At 36.9% G+C, this 20,313-nt stretch overlaps 1 protein-coding gene across 2 annotated transcripts in view; it reads left to right on the top strand.

Moving 5' to 3' along the window:
• VAV3 (vav guanine nucleotide exchange factor 3) overlaps positions 1–20,313 on the top strand; it is a 157,767-nt gene that overhangs the window by 57,218 nt on the left and 80,236 nt on the right. For both annotated transcript variants that reach the window (XM_027671909.1, XM_027671910.1), the window contains exons 4-15: positions 530–595; positions 3,009–3,117; positions 5,790–5,882; positions 5,981–6,049; positions 9,286–9,389; positions 11,358–11,457; positions 12,764–12,859; positions 14,481–14,549; positions 16,983–17,069; positions 17,506–17,591; positions 17,948–18,080; positions 18,421–18,530. In XM_027671909.1, coding sequence (XP_027527710.1) covers positions 530–595; positions 3,009–3,117; positions 5,790–5,882; positions 5,981–6,049; positions 9,286–9,389; positions 11,358–11,457; positions 12,764–12,859; positions 14,481–14,549; positions 16,983–17,069; positions 17,506–17,591; positions 17,948–18,080; positions 18,421–18,530 — 1,122 coding nt within the window. The remainder of the gene's footprint in view (positions 1–529; positions 596–3,008; positions 3,118–5,789; positions 5,883–5,980; positions 6,050–9,285; positions 9,390–11,357; positions 11,458–12,763; positions 12,860–14,480; positions 14,550–16,982; positions 17,070–17,505; positions 17,592–17,947; positions 18,081–18,420; positions 18,531–20,313) is intronic.

The following is a 20,313-nucleotide window of genomic DNA, read 5'->3' on the forward strand; positions in this document are numbered from 1 at the left end:
GTATCTTCTACCTCTGGTACATTTACTGAAGAGCCTGAACTCTGTGTGCTTCTCATGCTGAAACTTGAGGTGAACAAATGAGCAGCTAGTATTGCAGAACTTGTGTGATAGTAGTGACACAGGGTCACAAGTCAAGCTGATGCAGTGCTGATTTATGTAAAGACAAAGGGGTTTTCTCTTCTTTCTTCCTCCAAGTTCGTGAAATTCTCATTTTCAAAAAGAAACCAAGAAAACCACAACAGACCTAATGTGACAGTTTTGCTGATTTCCCGCCCCCCAGTTGAAAAATGACAATGATGTGTATTAGTAGTGATTTATAGCAACCCCGTCCAGTAGGGTGTTTATTATATTAAGTGTCAGTTCACATATAGGAGTCTAAATACATATATACTGTTCATCAGAGAAAGAGAGGAACGTACAAACACATTAGCATGCAGTAATCTGTGTGAAAATCTTAGAAACCAGACAAAATCCCACTGTATGACTAGTCTAGTGCTGTGTATAATTAATGCTATATTTCTTTCTATAGGCCCTTCCCTACAGAAGAAAGCGTTGATGATGAAGATGTCTACAAAGGTCTTCCTGATTTAATAGAGTATGTTGTAAATATTTAATTAATGATTTTGGCTTTCAGTTGCATGCTATTACTTATATGATGTTATAGAACACATGGTGTTAATGAAAATGGGATATTTATTTGATTAAAAAGTGTTTTGTTAGCAATTATGCTGACCAGGAAGAATTAATTATGAAAGCTTGTTTGAATAATTGTGATACATTTGTGTATGTAAGGAAGCTTAGAATCAAATTCTGTGTTTCATGGAGGGGGTTGGTAGCAAAGTAAAAAAACAAATGTGTTTCTAAATTATCTCTATACTATGAGAATGCTTTCAGAAAGTTGAAATATCAATTTTAAGAGACCTAAGGAAATTGATTTGAACTTGCAAACAAAATGCATGTTTGGATCATAATTCAAGTGGATTATTTCCCTAAAGTCAATGAAATTGTGCATATGTATGCATTTACCTCTTTTGGGTAAGTGTTTGCAGGATTGTCAGGATACCCTTGTATTCTATGGCTAGGACCTCTCAAGATCCATTAGGAATCATGTTGGACAAGAGCTCAGAGCTCAGTGCCCCAGAGCTTGAAGCTCCCCCAGCACTCACCTCATTAGTGCTCCCCGGGCTCTGGACACACTGTGTGTCGCTTGTTGCAATGTGGTGAAGGAGCTGCTGTTCATATCAGGGATTTGTTTCCTTAGTGCGTGTGAAGAAGGGAAACACCACCATTATCAGCATTGCTCAATTTACTGCTTGCCCTGCATAGCTTGTCCTTGTTTCCTGCAGCTGACTGACTGTCTCATGGATAATTGCTTTTCACTCTGTGTACTTGAAGGTGCAGAAGGTAGAAGTTACAGTCTCCTCTGAGAGATCCAAGTGGGCTAGAGATGATGTCCTCATCTCTTAGATGTGGTGGCATTAGCACTGTTTGAAAATAATATTTCTACCAATTCTTAAATAGGTATATAAACTCAGTACTGGAAGACAGTCTTTAAAAAAAAAAGTTAATAAACCAAATAAATTGATATTCGTAGCTCTTCTTTTGCACCAAATTACAAATATTATTAACTGAAATTTGATAGTTGCATGCTGTCTCAATTGTGGAGAAAGCAATTAATGAGTAAGAAACAAAAGTGTCACTGAATGATGCAAATGGTCCACAATTTTAGTTTCTCTTAATTATTAGTGAGTGTATTTGGCTGAAATTAATTTAATTGTCCCTGAGTTTAAATGGTGTGTAAAGAAATTAAAAATAAATTTAAGTCTTTTTGTCAGAAAGAGCTGCAGTAGTTAAAGTACTCTGGCTTTTTGCTGGCTTTTGTTCCCTGGAGCAGAGGTGGTAAAATAGAGTTGTCTGCTGCATCTGACAGCTGCCAGTGTATAATGTGAAGGGCTGGCATACCATCACTGTGAGCTGAAATGTTAGACTAACCTGTTGGTTTTTAGTCTGAAGGATTTCAGTGTTGTCTTCCAACAGGAAAAATCTCAAAATTGTCAGCACATCTGATCCAGTTTCTATATTATTATTGTGACTGGAGTGCTTTCAATATCTTTTAGAGTTCTTTTGTAGACATATCCTGAGAAATAGGAGTAAAAGATATTATGGGCTTGATACTAGCACAAAGTAGGAAAAACTCTAGCAGGACTAATTCTAATGAAACCTGGATTAGCTGAGGGTAGATTTGAGCCTTAATTTATGCCTTATTTCTGTAGTCTGGGTATTAAGAGGACATTTCTGGTGAACTGTCTATAATTTTCAGTTTGATAGGTTACTTTTTTAATTTTTGAGTAGCTGAAAGTTGCCATGAGATAGTTAAGATACTGCCTTATGGCATGGAGGGACAGAGTCTCAGGTGCTGGCTCTGCAGACTTTAGTGTATTTTCACAGAATCACAGACTAACTGAATCTTCTGAGTTGGAAGGGACCCATAAGCATCGAGTCTAACTCTTAAGTGATTGACCCATGTGGGGATCACAAACCTACACCTTGGTGTTATTAGCACCGTGCTCTAAGCAATTTTACCCCAGAAAATCCTTTCTTTAGGCAGAGAGAAGACCTGTAACAGTGCCTGGCATCCCAGTGAAGTGGGATGCCAGGCAGAAAGGAGAGGCAGCTCCTCTTCACTGGATGTGTTGGGAGAAGGGTCAAAGAGAAGAAGACATCTGGATAGTAGCTCATGACAAAACTGCCCCCATGTGTTGCTTCTGCTGTATGGTTTAGGTCCTGTGTGGTTCTAAATTCATGCAGTCTTCAGTATTGTGTTGATTTTGTACAATTGTATTTTAAATGCATTGAGAAAAGAAAATTAATGGACTTAATTTCCCTTAATGAGTTCTTTTCATTAGATATTCAAATAATTAATGTTTGTTTACTGTAGAAACCTTTTTTATGAGAAGTAGTCCCTTGCAGCTGTGCTGCACAGCTTTTTTCTTGTCTTGTCTTTTCAGTGAAACTGGTGTTGATGAAGATGAAGATTTGTATGATTGTGTCTATGGAGAAGATGAAGGTGGAGAGGTTTATGAAGACCTAATGAAAGATGAAGCAGCACAGCAACCTGTACGTTTTCCAATTCCATGCTACTTTGGAACAATAGCAGTTATCTTTTTGAAAGTTGAAATTATCTCTTTATAACTACTTTCATTGAAACTTCACTCATACTCAGCTGCATTGAGTTCTCATGTCCAGTGCTTTATCTCCTGTGTAAGCCTTCACAGGCTGTTTTGATAAAGGGTCAAACATTAACTACGGTAATTTTTTGAAAGAAATATAATTTTTAAGTGAAATACAGTAATTTAAGTTGGCTAGTTTTGAGTAGTAAAACTTACCAGCTGTTTTAAAAGCAATTAATGGAACTGCTTACTTGAAAGTGTCCTATCTCTAAAATTGTTAAAATATTGTGAAATGCTGTTGTTTGAGCCATAATTTGGACAACTAACCTAACAAGGACAACAGATTTGTTTCATACTAATGAATTTCTTGCTTATTCAACCATGTGGTTTTTGTTGATCATTAGGTTGCCATTATCTTGTGAAGTAAACTGTACCACTAAGTTTTCCCTAGCAGTAGCTGACCTTTGAAGGCAGTTTTTCTCATCCATATTGCTATTTGCACATTATTTCTTATTCCCTCTCTCCTTTTTTTTTTTACACTCAAATTCTAGAAGTTTATGGTACAGATAGAAAAATTGATATGTTAATTTCTGCCAGAAGTGTCTATGTGAATGATCTTTTCGGGTTAGGTGAGCACAAAACTGAAGTGAATGGTTTTAAGTGGAATCCCAGGATTTGTTTGCATTGCACATATGAGAGCTGGTGAACAAAAGACACATTTTGTGAATGGATATAAGCTATTGAGTACAGCAGTATTGGGGCAAATACCACAAGGGATCTGAACAGTATTGGACTCACAGAAGTAAAGGTGAAAAATAATTGAAAGTCTAAATAACATCAAATTCTAATAGTTTATTGAGATAACTGTGTTAACTGTGACAGTCTCTGCTTCCCCCTACCAAAGAATTTGAGACTAAAGACTTGAGATAAGGGTGATCATCAGATGATGATGCTTGCAAAGGACAATTCTTCTGATAAGATTGTATTTTTGCAAAATGGTTACTTGTGTCTGCATCTGATGAAGATGGCACCTTAACATTTGTTGCGGGAAAATTAAAAAACTGCATGAGTTTGGTTTTCAAGAAGCATATCTGAGATTGCAGCATGTGGTAGATGAGAGAGAGAAGCCATGTTCCACTTGCAGGAGCTGCTTGTAGAGTCATGTGGAGACAGAGAAGGGTGAAGGAGATTGGTCAAAGCAGCAAACAAGTGTGAGCAGTGACCAAGCTTTCTGTGCCTGATTTGCAACTTGGCATCTAGTTGAGGTGGTAGGAGTACATTTCCCACAGTACACAGGTGATCAAGCAGTGTCATAGGGGCTGTATGTGGCTCATGGACAGTTTAAGTGTGGCTTGCTATTTGCTGTGGTGTGCTTAGCATGTATGTCAGGTAGCCCGGTAGCAGAGAGAGGGAGGGGAAGGAGTCTAGCTCTTGAACACAGCAGTAGCTAATTGTTAAAATTTCAAGTCTAAAAGTTTCCTGCTCTTAGAAGAGAGAAGTGTTTTGTTCAAAAGTTTCTTTTTGTTTGTTTTGTTCCCCCCCCTCCCAGTGGAAAGAAGTGTAGTACTAAATTTCTAGTCCTCACTCCCCCTGTATGTGAATAACATCTAGTCATCAGGTGTATTTAACATGTAGCAATATGGATTCTCTACACTGGGAGAAAATAGGTAAGAAACAGCCAGGGATATGCTGAAGGATAATACAAATCCATAAATAGGCTTCAGAAAGGATGTGATAGTACTGTTGCTTATTGGTTTAGGAGAAAACATTTTGGATCGATTACTGCTTTTAATTGCAAGAGCCTGTCCAGTTACTATGTGAGGTCTCCAAGCTGACCTGTATATCTCCAGCTCTTCTAAGTCTTGCTTGACACAAATGATTCCATATCTTCTTCCAGTTGTTTACTCTTTTATTTGAGATCAGATTTTATTGAGGCTTCAAGTTATTGATGCTGTAATGCTGTAAATCTGATCTTTGGTAAGACTGCTTGTAAACTATTTTTATAGAGTTCTGGGCTGATAATTACTTCAATTTCCTATGAGTCTGGTGGTTTACATGGAAAAATCCCAGGGTCTCTTTGGAGACACACACATACATATGTAAGAGCTGAACTTGGAGGTCACTGCACTTCCTGATTTGAGGACATACTCCTATTGTGTCTGAAGAGAAACCTCCCCTTGAGAACTAAAAGGAGAAAAACTGTAAATAAGTGCAGGGATTAGACCGAATCCAATATTTATGGCAATGCAAAGTTACTTACATGATTTAGCCCCATTAAGTTTAATGGAATTATTAACTGCTGAGTATTTTAAATAAGATTTCTCAGTCTGGATGTAAATTAAATGTGACCTTGTGTTTCAGCTTCCAAAGTACATGCAGATACTTCAGCATTTTATGTCTAAACATTAACTTTTCATAATATTATTTTGATTTTACTAAAGCCATCAGCTAATTGAACATTAAAATGTTCTTGGTTATTGCTGTCATCTTTGGAGGCTGCAGTACTCAGAGAATTTCAGGAAGCAGTTATCCTAATTGCATAATTCTAAACAAATAAAAACATTTGTTATCCATTAGGTGCCTGTTAATGACTTAAACTTGACTCCATTGTAATTGCAGAAATATACTGAAAATGACATAAGAAGCTGTTGTCTTGCTGAAATAAAGCAAACGGAAGAGAAATACACTGAAACTCTGGAATCGATTGAGAAAGTAAGATGCGACTCATAGAGTTGTAACATGCATTTTCATAGCGGTCTAGAAAATACAAGTACAAAAGCCAATGTTTATGTAATTTCTTTTTCTTGCAGTTTTTCATGGTGCCATTGAAAAGGTTTCTGTCAGCATCAGAATTTGATACTGTTTTCATCAATATTCCTGTGAGTAATTGCATATGTAATGAACAGATATAAGACTCAGAGCTGATTGTGATATATTTGTGTTGTATGTTACTGTACAAAATGATTATTTGAAATACAGTGCACAGTGTGTTTATGTGGATATTAGATGATAAGGATGTGCACTATTCAATTTTTTCTTTCTGCTTGAGGGAATAGGGTAAGATAAATAGTGTTACCATGTCAAATAGTGAGTGATTAAAAGCTAATAATTTCTAGAAATGGATTATCTTTAAATAAATGCTGGTATTTTAGTGATGGTACAAAGTTGTGACTGTTAAGTTACCTATCACTGTGTACTGAGTGTCTGTAGTTGCTCTTCAAAAGCTTGTAACTGCTCTGACTCTGACGTCATTGCAGACCCTTGAAAGTTAACATAACTCGGTTTTGGATTTGGAATCTGGTGCTGGAAAGGATAAAGAAATCCTATGTGAACTATCTAGGAGACCTCTTATTTGACTGAAATAATAATGGTTTCTGTGATTGGTACTTTGCTGCATTTATTTTTGGCTTAATAATAATCTTATGACAATTTATGTACGTTTGTAGTTGATATAAGTGTTCAGCACATGTCTTTACTCTGTCTGATTTTAGAGGAAGATATCAGACATGGTCTGAAGCCTCTCTCAACACAGACAAATGAAAGTAATGTTCTTTTATGAGGCCTACTGTAAAGAAAGGGTCCCCTGAGTGTGGCCGATGGGCCACATCAAACCTTTATTGCCTGTAAAATATCACCTCTGTTTTGACCATCTCTGGTGTGTCCAACAGGTTCTCAGAGTTGTAGGAGGAGATGCTGGGGATTTTATTTTATCCAGCGGGAATCTGGTCTGTCTGTAAGAATGTTTTAGTTGCTGTTCCAGCATCGTCCTGATAGAAGCTAAATTATGACAGTTATTACACTGATGATGATACCTGACCCTTTGCCATATTTGTCCCACTAGTAAGGTTTTCACCCTGACTCTCAATTGCTGTCATTTCCTGACTATTAGTCCAAAACACTGCCACAGATCTCGGTAACCAACTTGTCTTCTTGAATTACATCAGCTGCCCATAGAGATCCTTTTTGCTTTTGAAAACAAATTTATATTCTGTCCTACATTAGTGTTTCTTATTCATTGCAATAAGACCATGATATGCCCTATCTAAGTTACTGTAAACCTCTTTCCTAAGGCTCTGTGTGCCCAGGCATGTTGACTTACGTTTGTTGAAAGACCTAATTCCAGGTAATGCGAAACACTGCACAAGGGTACGAAAAAGGCTTGCATGCTGTAAGCACAGAGAGGTCAGCCTGCTCACTACTCCTTAAAGATATGTAAGGGGATCACATAAGAACAGTAAAAAGAACAAAACCTGTTTATTTTAGTCTAGGGAGACATACAGTAAAAGTTCAAGTTGTTTTACTTTGCTTTTTGTTGTCAGCATTCAGTATTCTGCTGTTAGAAGATGGTGCTTATTTCTGGCTCCAGGAGCATTTCATAGGCATCCAATAACCTTAAAAGAAATATAGGACTTGCCTAAGCCAAAAGTACTTGCAAATGCTTTGTCTGATCAGACCTTATCTGTGTGGCAGTTCCTCAGCAGGAAGGCTGGAGGGCAGTGGAAGCTTGTTTTAAACTAAAAATAGCTGTTACACAGAGCTCTGCAGCAAACTGCAATGTGGAGAACAAGTGCTGTGTTCTCAGAACAGGATGGCTTTTTCTCTGTTGAAGGGTTGTGGTGAAGAATTGTTTCCTTAGGGTGGTGCTATATTCCTTAAATCGTCTCTAAAAGATGTTTGCTGGACAAAATCAATTGTTGATGTAAAAATACTTTATTTTTAAGAAAAAACCCAAACCAATTACTCCAAAACACTCAGCAGTCTAAAGAGAGTGCCTTTCACTAGGGCTCGTATTTCAAAGTTTTGTCCTATAAAATGAATGTATGGCTCTATATTTGTGTATTTCTATGTCTATTTATATGTAAGTATATATATATTTGTATGTACGTCTATGTATATACACGTATATACACATGTAGATGCATGTGCACTTATGCATGCATTTGAATTATATATATGGACATAGAGAGAGAGAGATATGGAAGTGCATGTAACAGATACTGAAGTGTTGGAACTTAAATTAACTTTGAATGACGTTAACATCAGTTTAATTTAAAGCCGTACTTTGAATTGGAGATAGCAACTCAAAAAGACATGTTGTCCCCGTAATATGAAGCTGTTTTTCAGGGATATTGCTTAGTTGAGTCCCTGTGCACTCCTGAGAAAATGTACTCCCATAATATATCATTTGGGAAGCATTTCTGTAATAACATCTTTGTGTACTGTCACTTAAGGTTCTGAGGATATGTCCATACAGTTGCTAGCAACTGAATTTGATCTGTCTCAAGATTTTGCTCCCTCATCAGTGATGTGATTAATCTTGTACGTACTCTTAGTCTTCATCAGTGTGAAATGTTTTGACTTAGTTCACGACTCAAAATTGCGTATTATTTTTGTGGTATATAATTTACTGCATTAAATAATCATCAGTGGTTTTCTGTTTAAACAGTCCTCTCTTTTTCATTACAGTGGTGTGTACACTGCTTACATTATCCTGATTTCAAAACTTTTTAACCTGTTTTGACTTAATTTCTTGTGAATTTTCTGACAGTATCCATACAGTGTTAAGGCTGATGCAATCTCCTATAGTTTATGTATAATAATGAACAAGTAAGGTGAGTTGCAACTATAATCAGAGAGCAAATCTTTCTGCAGTATTCTTTTCTTTCGCTCAGACATTAGTTGCGTGCTGTATTGGGAAACTCATTATGATAGCAGTTAATTTAGCATTAGGACATCACTAATTGACCAATGTAATGTACAAAACTAATTTTTCTCAGCTCAGGGACATGAATCATTACTTCATCTTGTCACTAAAGCATTTACTTGACTTGCTTAATTTTAAAATTATCATTATAAAATGAAGGTGAATTAACAGTGCAAGTTCCAAGCTAGAATAAATTAGTCTCTAATAGGTAGTTCTTGGAGTTTAGTTCTTCGTGTTGCAGTATGTAGAACATGTCACAAACCTTGAAATTAGATTCTACTCTCAAATGATCTGTTTTCCAATTTATTGAAATTAATGGGTCTAACATGAAATAATTTATTTTTTTTAAATTCAAAGCTTTAAGCCATTCTGTTTTTAAAAGCTTTCCCCCTCCCCCTTACTGTTTTTAAGGATTTGGTGAAAATCCACAGAAATCTTACACAGGACATCAATGACTCCATTGTTAACAAAAATGATCAGAACCTATATCAAATTTTTATTAACTACAAGGAAAGGTAAGATTTAAGCACTCCTACTAATTGTGCTAATCTGAGCTCAATTTGGTATTTTACTGTATTTTTGTTGTATGAATATTTCTGAAACAGAATTAAATTTCGTGTCGGTGTCCTTATTAAGCTAGTTTTGGTGTTTTGAGCCTGGAAGTCAAAATGTAACCTATTGTTATATGAGCCCTCCCTCTTCTTAGCCCAGTTTTGGCAATGTTTTTACATAGACAAGTAACATCTATATTTTTAAGGAAACTTAAATATCTTATTTTGCACAGCATTTTTTCACGCAAATAATCCCTGATATTTTATAGCATGTTCCTGTATTGTTTAACAGACCAAAAAAAAGATATATATTAGGCATATTTTAGACCAAAGAAAGCAGAAGAGGTCATAATTAAAAGAAGAGAAAGCAGGTGTAAAAGAGAAGAGAGAAGAGACTGTGTTCTTATCTTACCTGCAGTCCAAGGTGTGACAGTAAAGCAAACACCCTTTGCCTTCAAGATGTGAAAGCAGCCAAGCTGGTAACAGGGGGGCTGTGGCAGCATTCCATGCCCTGCAGGCCAACTGCCAGTTTGTTTTACCCACCTTTTCAGATTGTTCCTTCTGCCAGCACTGAACAGCTGTTGGACTATATAGATGAACTCACATTCTTGTGGTACTGGACTGAAGAACACTTGTACTGTGGGCTGCAATGCTGACCTACCTTGAAGCAACCCTTGGGTTTTGGTTAAAAATTGGTTCCTTCTGGGACCAGCGTGGGAAAGACCTGCGGGTGCAAACTGGGCGATAGGTGAAGGAGGACTGTTGCAGTAAGAATAGGCTTGTGAGAAATTGGACAGCAGCATCTGGAAAACGTTAGACAGGAGGGTTTTCTGAGGGAGGAGGGTGTCCCAGACCGCTCATAAACAGTCCTGCCTTCAGAGACCCTGTGTCTCAGCTTCTGGTTTGGAGCAGGACATAGTTATTTCCCAGGCTGTTAGACTTTCTGCTGCTGTAGGAGAGAATTAGGGAAGTAGTTGTTCTGGAAAATGCTTCTCTCTCAACAGTCATTCTGAAATGTGTGCAAAAAGGGGAACAAAGGGCACTGAGAAGAAATATCATGTTTATATTATAAAAAAAGGAAATAGAGGTAGACTGTCCTAACTATATAGTGATTAAAAGTAATCAGAAACAGTAGGTTTTAAATCAATGTCAACACCTTATTGTGAAAAAAAGAATTAAAAAAGTGGGTAAAGGTTAGGTGAAAGAAAAAGAAATCTAGGAGACTACATGGAAGGCTCATGGGAACCCCCAAAAAAGGATCTGAAGAATACAGAAGGAATCACCTCAAGAAATATATGAAAAGGTCAAAGAAAAGAGCACTCTTTGCACTGGACTGGCAGAAGGAAGCACTCCTTACAGAGGCAGGAAACTCCTGTCATAAACCCAGGCTCATTCAGAAAACATTGCTTCACTTGACAACTGCTGAAAATTTCTTGAATTTTCATGCACTATTATTTTGATCTGAGAGTCACATGATATAACCTGATAGAAACTATGGGATCAATGTGGATAAACCTACAGGTTCTTTAAAGGATGGCTGTAATTAATCCTATTAAGCCTGTGCTACAGAATGTATTCTTTACAACCTTGGAAATCTACATTATTATAACAAACTGTTGTTCTGTTAAACAGAAGTTATTCTGCTTTTTAATGAATCCTATATTTATCAGAACATATATATATATGTGAATATTAAAGGAAATTGCAATGATTTTAGAGCATTTTGACCGTAGGGCAAAACTATATTCTCCTGAATAGTTTTCCTTATATTCATGTTGCCCCTTGAACACTGGCTAAAATCAATTCTTGCTTATTTAGGCACTGCTCCTTTTGAAAGAAGGATTGTTAACAATTATTTGTGAAAAAATGATCAAGGATTGTTCTTAAATAAGCAAATGTTCCTTTTGTTCTTTATCTCTTGCTTTGACTTAGGTTGGTTATTTATGGACAGTACTGCAGTCAAGTGGAAATAGCGATATCGTGCTTAGACAATATCTCTAAGACAAAAGAAGATGTTAAATTGAAGTTAGAGGTATCAGTATTTTTTAACATGCGCATATACATATATAAAACTGTGCGTTTCTGTGAATATGCCCTGCTTTCATTGAAGTAAAAAAGACTTTATGGTGACAAAATTAGTTGGACTGATAAGTGAATGTGTTTCTGTTTCTTTTCATTCTTTTGGAGCCTCTGATCAAACGAATGTGTGCACTGTTGCAGTACACATCCTGGTACTGACGTGAGTGAGTTCTACCACTGACACTGTCAGAGTTAGGGTTTGCTTCCAGGAAGTGATTATTGGTGAATACCCTTCTAGTTATCAGGGCATCTCATCTAGAACACAGTTGCAGAATCATGCAGGTTGGGAGGGACCTCTGGGCTGAACAAACCCTTGTCCCATGGCCTCACAGGGTTGTCTGCCACGACCCCTGGGTCATTTCCAGCAGAGCTGCTCCCCTGCTGAGCCCTCAGGGTGAGCATGTCCCTGTGCATACCAGGTGGAGGGCTTTGCCTTAGTGTGAGGTTTCTGTTGGACATGCTCTTCAGAGTGTCAGCTGCACCTCCAATCTGGTGATGTCTGCAAATCTGCTGTGTGTATTGTGTGCCTTTTCCTGCAGATCATTGCTAAAGACACTGAAAGGGGGGGGGCCCTGGGCAGAGCCCTCAAGAGCTCTACTTGCAACTGTCCCTCATATAGGAAATATTAGTCACTGCACTTTTTGAGCCTCATAATCTAGTCAGTTTTTTATATACCTGGAGCATAACATCCCAACCTGGATATTACCATACTGTGAGAGATGATGTTGAAAGACTCAGAAAAGTCAAGGTAGACTCTCCCCACCCATTTATCGATCTAGCCATTTCATTGTGGAAAGCAGTCAAGTAGGTCAAGCATTGATTTATCTGTGGTAAATCCCTGCTGGATATTCCCATATACCTCCTTCACTTCCCCAGAAGAGGAATTGCTCCACAATTTTTGCAGGAATTTTTGCAGAGGCTGAAGTGAGACTGACTGGCCTATAGTTTTCAAAATTACCTTTTCACTTTTTTAAAAATAGGTGTATATATAATTTTTTTTAAATTGCATGGAATGACTGATTTCTGTTGTCTTTTTTCTAGTCTCTCATGCATGTTCAAATATCTAAAAACAAGTGCTTAGACCCAGTCCTTTTTGCTTAGCAATTATTGCCATGTCAACTGCTTTCCTTCATTTTGTTGATATTCTTTATCACAAGTTTAATATAGTTGCTTATATGTCACTGAATTTTGATGTATATCATGTGAATAGTTTTGTTTTCTTGCTCTATTGTCTTATTCTTTCTTCTGCTTTGAACTAGGAATGTTCCAAGAGGGCCAATAATGGTAAATTTACATTGCGAGATCTACTAGTGGTTCCAATGCAGAGAGTACTAAAATACCACCTACTGCTCCAGGTAGTTTACTTTTGAAATTTAAAGGGGCTGAGAGAAAAACTGTGATTGTTTATTGTCAGTGGATTGTAAGAATGAGAGCTAAATGTCTTTATCAAAGGAAGGTGATTGATGTTTCCCTAGATTTTTACAAAATAAAGTTCAATCAAGTGCAGGGTTTCTCACACAGATGGTTCTTCAGAGCTGAAGCATACCTAGGGAAAAAAGAATGAAATACAATTGTTTCCCCCATAGCTGAACCTTTAATTCTTGGTATGTTTAAAATGATTAGTGATACCAAATTATAATCATGGTACTTTGAAGTGTGAACCATTACCCCCTAAAAGAGGAAGCTGGACCATACATACAGTGTACTTTTAAGATATTTCTTTGCTGTCATAAATTATAATTAAGCCATATTTATTTTGAAATGCTTCTTGTTATAACCCACAAAGCATTAGCTTTTGCAGTTAGTCCTGTAATAAGGGTGGAGAGTCTTATAAATTTAATTTGATAGCTGTGCCAGGAGACTCATTAGTTCAGCTGCAAAGAAAAGTATTACTATATTAGACTGTCAACCCTGCTGATGCTTGTAAAATGTCATTTTAAAAAGATCTACCATTTCTGTGTGGAGCATAATTTTGACTCTGCAGAACAACATGCATTCTGCAATATGAAATTTTTGAAATACTTCTATAAATGAGTCATCAATATTTTGATCAGTGGAAAATTGGAAAAAACCAAAATGAGTGGCACAGCTTCTTGAAAAAATCTTATGATATGAGTAATGATTTTATAATCAATGTATATTATGAAAAGATTATATACAATATGTCATTGTGCTATGTGTGACACTATAGTATATGTTGTACAAGAAAGAAGTATTTTATGGACTTGGAAAGAAAAAATGAGTAAATTATTCAAATTGTAATGTGAAGTATTGATACTTATTATTTAATTTCCCATGATTTTACTAACTTATGTGAGCTGAAATGTATGATTCTTTTCTCAAATTACAAAGATGAAATGACCTGTTTCCCCAAGATGTTACATTTTCACTTCATAAAGCCAAAAAGCCCCTGTATTTTCCATATGGGAAGTGACTAAAAGAATTCTTTGAACATGTACCTTTGATTTCAGTATCTCTTCTGAATCAGGTTTATCTTAGGTTTAATGAGACAGTGACTTCTTTTAAGCAGTGCACAATTTAGCTGAGGTTTTATTGCCAGCATGCATCCATCCCTCTCTGCGGACAAGTGAGTGCTTTGGAATGGGATGATGTACCATATAGCAATGTACAAATGAACTCGAGTGTTTACCTGGGCTTTCAGCATGCACATACAGTAATGATCTGATTTGGCAAATTTTAAGTGCTAGGCAGACCAAATTAGCTTCTCGTGATGGTTCATTAGCAGCTAAAGTCGGTGTTTAGGCTGTACAATCATTCTTAAACAACTTGCCAATTATCTCTCTGCAATAGTCCCCGCTCAGTGTTAGGCTCCTCACTCTGGAGATGAAAATGCGAATTCTTGGGTTGTGTTTTCTGGTTTTGGCTTTTTTTTTGGGGGGGCGGGATGAGCAATGACATTTTCAGTGTATAAACTGACAAACAGTGGGTGGAAAGTTTTAACTGCTCTGTCCCCAGGAGCTGGTAAAGCACACTACTGATCCCATGGAGAAATCAAATCTAAAACTGGCCCTTGATGCAATGAAGGTGAGTATTCATGGCAATGAAGTATTTATGTCTCTTGGCACTTAGAATGGTAGCTCAGAGCTGTATTTCTTGGAGGAGATAATGTTCTTTACAACAAATCAAACATATTTTCACAGGTCACCGTGAGCTTTGTGTGTCATGGCAAGTATATAGTCAAGGGCTTTGCTGCAGTCTGGGAAACAAGTTCAGTGGTTTTCTGAAGTAGAGGGTTTCTGAAGTGGAACTTCCCCATTCCAGTTCACTTTTGCATAATTTTGCTGTCATATAATAAGACGAAAAACAGCTGCTTCAATCCTGTTGGTCTCACTTCTGAAATTTAGGAATATTTCTACCTCTATAAGTCAATTCAAATCAAGGTCAGTAGTGAGATGGAGAGTTATCTTTGTTTACAAGACTTGTTTTTTTCATCTTAATATGATCTCTGTGGCTTTACCTTTGAAAGCAGTAGTGTCTCCCTGGAGGTAGAGTATCTGTCACCGTACTTTCACCTGCAAGTGGTACAAACAAATGCTTTATTGAATAGCTGTGCTGCCTTATGTTTATAATGTGTTCTTCTGCACAGCTTCAGGAAGGAAGCACAGTTCTCCTTTAGTTGGCTTCATGGCATAAATGGTGACATTCATGTGCTGGAATTGGGAAATTTTTTCAGTCTTTTGTGGGGAAAGGGGGAAAGAAGCCAACATGACATAAGTTATATTTGCTTCTGTTGTAATCTGTATGGTCCACAGAAGATGCTGAAATCAGACTAAGTTAGTTTTGGGTCACACAGCTGTCTTATATTTTGTGACCGTCTTGAATGTCTGGAATACAGACCAGCTTACAAATGAGATTTTGGTTCCCCTTTTTGTTATCCATTTTTGTGCAGTGAATGCAGAGAGAGGGACACCATGATAATTTCCTTTGGAGAGATGCCTGAAAAGAGATGGCACTGTGTTGCTTCCATCTAGTGGCAAGCTGTGCATCCTGGCTGCTGCTAATTGGCTAGGAAAATAATTTTGGTTTTTATTTATCCCTGCTTTTTCATTCCCATTTGCTGCCTTGCTTCGTTGTTGTTGTCTGTTGGACTGAAAATCAAAGAAATCTCTTGCCAGGGTGGCTGTGGCAGATTTGTGCTGGCTGGCAGGATGTAACCAGACAATTAAAAAACAAAAAAAACCCCACTCCCAGTCCCTCCCCCTCCAAACCTCCAAACCCTCCAAGGTATGAGCATCTCTCCTTAAGGTTGCAACATTGTTCCCATCCTCATTTACTGTAGTCCTTGCCATTGTAGTCAAAGTAACAGTGTAGCATTGGTGTTTTGCTTCTAACAACCCTGGTGTCTCTGCTTGAAAAGAAAATGGCTTTGGAAAAACTGCTTGCAAAGTGGTACTGCCCCTAAGGAAAGAAATTTTTAGGAAGGATTATGCTGTTGGATTTCTTCTAGCAGCAAGAAAGGAGGTTATTTAATTTCTAAACTAACTTTAAAGACTGACGTGAGTGTATCCTGCACAGATCCATTTGGGAAGCTGGCATAATGATTGTAGCTATTCATAGATTCTGATTAAAAACATCTTAGGAAGATGTATCGTCCTCCCACCCTCCAAATTTGTGACCATATTGAAGGGATACTTTAAAAGCAAGATAGGAAGATCTGAATGCCTTTTCCAACTGCTACTCTCAGCATCCCTGACCTTACCAATTCTGTCTCCTGCTCACTCCTCATCTCTAACCATAAACAGAGAAGCCCCAGCAAATTGTCGCTATTGCTCAAGCCTGTTCAGAGCATTTAAAGGCTTTAGTGAAATGCGTACAGTACATGTTCTGGTAAAGGGCACAATAATGATCTCAACCTGTGACTTCAGGTAGTATATCCCCTCTAAAACCCCTTTTAAAATCTGCTGTGTAATGACTTCTCTCTACTGTGCAGCAGTAAGAGCAAAATCCTACTACTGGAGCTGTAGCTGCTTCTCTTCTAATGAGCACCCAGGTTTATGATACGCTTACACCTTACATTCTGGTTTTGAGATGCCTTACATACGTTTTCTACTCTATGCTCTATTTACCTTCTATTTATGCTTCTGTTTACCTCAGATATTCAGTGTTGCTGACTGCTTTTTTAGCAGTGTGCTGCAGAAATTACATTTCCATCTTTAATCTTGTAAATAAGACCTTAATGAAATTCAGAAAAAAATCAGCCCTTTTTTACTCTTTATTACTAGTTTCCCTCTTGATACTAAATGTGTGTTTCAATAGATATAATGAAGAGAGTTGTAAATATTTATTTAGGCATGCATAATGGTAATTCTTGAACATTAATTCAGTAATTTCAGAAGAAATTACTAAATATGCTGATAAGTTAAAGATAAAATTAGAAATAAATTTGTCAAAATAATGTATTAAATTAGCCTGTTATAGAAAATTATTTTTCCCTCCCTTTTGCTGTTGATACTCTAGGACTTGGCTCAATATGTAAATGAAGTAAAGAGAGATAATGAAACTCTTCGTGAAATTAGACAGTTTCAACTATCAATAGAGAATTTGGTATGTGATTTTTTAAAATTTATATGCCATTTTTGAATCACTGTTGATCGAAAATATTGATAGATGCATTTTTTCCTAATTTCATATGAGATTATAAGTACTCTTGTTAATATTTAATGTAAATGTGCTTTGTTTGGTTTAGAATGACATGAATATTTAAAGTACAGAAATCTCTGCTATTTTGGGTGCCTGTAGTTAAATATTTTTGCTTAGTTCAAGATTTATATTTGTATAGTGACTTGGGTGTTTTTGTAACGGGAAAACTTTTCCCATTTGAAGACAAAGATAGAATGGACTGATTCTTTATAACATTTAGTTTAGATGGTAGTGAGGAAAAGATGATGTTTTCTGGCCTGGATAGTCCTTTTGTTGGGGTAAAAGGAGTGAGTGGCCACACTTTTGCTGTGTTGAATCATACATATTACTTCTGTTTCAGAATCATTCCCTCTTACAATATGGAAGACCTCAAGGTGATGGGGAAATAAGGATAACGACGTTAGACAAACGTGCGAGGCAAGACAGGTGATGGCACAACTTCTGGTATTTGCTACTAAAACCCTGTAAAGTAAATTTTGGTAGAGTTGAGGTCATCTCAGTGATTCTTGAGTACTTCCCATTCACTGTGCATTCACAGAGCTGATCTTCTGTTTGCCAAGTGAATTTGCAAAGTGATTAATAGAAAATTAGCTATTACATTATTATCTAAGGTCACTAAGCCCTGGCAAGTAGTAAGTCTTGAGCAAAAATACTTTCAGTATTTGTTGTTTTGTTCGTCATCTTCAAAATTTTAAGTGCCACTGACAAAAGTGTTTAAAATAAGACTTTTGGTGTTAGCTTTCTGGAGTATTTTTAACCATCTTTATGCTGTATTTTTGTAGGCACATCTTCTTGTTTGATCTAGCTGTAATTGTTTGCAAACGAAGAGGTGATAATTATGAAATGAAGGAAATAATAGATCTTCAGAAATACAAAATTACAAACAACCCCACTACTGATAAAGAAAATAAAAAGGTAAGTATTTGGTGCTAATTCAGATAAAATGTATATTTTTAGTAACAATTTGAAGCTTTTTGCAGGAGTTTAGAATGTAAATACAATTTCTGTAAGAAGTTTTGTGTTATATGTAAGCTGAAGTGAATATTTAGGAATTTCAGCTTTTGCTTATTTTGATGTAATTAAATAATTTGAGTAAGTCATTCTCAAGGAACATAAAAATGTGGTGTTGCTGTTCCCAAAATGAATGAATTAAAGGACATACAAATGCTTTATTATTTTTTCAATTGTTTTTTTTTTTTCACACTTTATTTTCTTCATAACTGATGACCTTTGTATTGCAAATCTTTTTATGCAGTGGTCTTATGGCTTCTACCTCATTCATATCCAAGGTGAAAATGGTTTAGAAGTTTATTGCAAAACTAAAGACTTGAAGAAAAAATGGCTTGAACAATTTCAGATGGCTTTGTAAGTATATTTTTATTAAGGTAGAATCACATTCATCAGTAATGTAAGGATATAATTTAAATTATGCTGAACTTCTTTCATGTGTTAATGCAGTATAGTTATCTATTTTATTTGACATTCTGAGAAACAACTGATTGACATCTTCATGAATAGAGTATTTCCCTGAATTACCTCTTGGAAAAGAAAGAGGGCACTCTAGGCTATGTAGTACTTTCCAGCTTTGCTGCTAAAACTGTTTTAGTAGTGCTGTCTTAAGCAACCACAGGGAAATATTAATTACATTAACAATAAATATCTATTATAATAGTGACATTTTTTCCTCTCCCATTTTAATTTTTGACTAATTGAAGTATGTTTCTGAAGGTGATGCTGATGGTTTGAGAACGGATCCTGGCACCTTTCCTAGTGGCTTTTAACTAATTTGTTAGTTAGTATTTGGATCAGGTTGCATGGCGTATTAAATTTAGTTTCAAAAGACTGATTTCTTCTTGTCAGAAAGGCAAACATGATTATTGACACCTCAGGTATTCTGATTAAATTTAAAGCATGTGAACAAGGGAATTGGATGACAGGGTGATGCTTGCTTTATGGAAAGGAAAAATGTGAGGGGGAACGAGATAATCCCAGTGCAAACAGACAACATTAACAATGGTGGTTTGAGATGTGGTTGTAAAGGTATATGGATTCAGGAGAGAGGCTGTTATGAGCTGACTTGAGTGAAACTTGCTCATAAGCTGTTTTTTACAAACCTTAGTATGATGAGTGCTAATGATTTGAATGGAAACATAAGGGAGGAGAGTCGTGGCTGGACAGATATAATAAAGCCTGGTTATGAGGATTCCCCTCTTGCTGATTTTTGTTGAAGATAAAAATGGCACATGTTTTGTAATGAAAAGAGATGTTTATTTGCATGTGAGCCTCTTTTTGTCCCTGTAGTCTCCCTGCTATACTTTGTGTAATGTCATAATTATATTTACTTAAAACATGCATGAAAAGTGGGGATCTCAGATTTATCAATTTCTACATTGCAACTATTCATCACTCTTCAGGTGTCCTGGCCCAGTGCATGAGAAAACCCAACCAACCAAACCAAAAGTCAGGCAAGGAGCTAAGGAGAGGGGGAGAGCGCTATGTTTTTTTTTTCCTGTTTCTTTCCCAACATTTCTACAGTTCTGTGCAGGACTGTTCCCCCTGCCCCTCTTCGTGTGTGATGAGTGAGCGCAGATCTTACCCTTATGCAATATAAGGTGCCAGCCAGCACTGGCACCAGGGGGTTATTGCTGCTGTTTGCCCTGTGTGAGCAGAGCAGACAGGACCTGAAGGGTCAAGATCATGTGCCACTTCTTTCCTCTTGGGCAGATGGGTTTGGCCTTTGAAACTGGGGTGTGGTGTCAGCCTTGATTTGCTTGGTTGGTTGTCCTTTTTGTAAACCCATAGCTCTATTTTAACCTCTTTCTGTGTGGCTTAAATGCAGAGGCACAGGAACTGGAGCAGCAAGATCAGGGCTGAGGTGCAACATGATATAGGGGCATTTACTGCTGTATCCTTTTTGAAGTTTTTATTACTTACCCCCAACTCCATTACGTGGGCTTGACTTCATAGCACGTTTCCCTCAGCACCTCTCCCAAAACATACCTTGGTGCATGTAGCAATAATTATATTCTAATGCATGTTGAGACACAAGAGTTTGTATTTGGGAATAAACTAAGCTAAGTGTTTTGAACAGTTGCTTAGTTGCTTTGATTTGTTGTTTTCAGGGGTCTTATAGTCTACTGTGTAGATT

Source organism: Neopelma chrysocephalum, unplaced genomic scaffold (genome assembly GCF_003984885.1).
Source record: "Neopelma chrysocephalum unplaced genomic scaffold, ASM398488v2 Primary Assembly neopelma1_97222, whole genome shotgun sequence".
Lineage (NCBI taxonomy): Eukaryota > Metazoa > Chordata > Aves > Passeriformes > Pipridae > Neopelma > Neopelma chrysocephalum.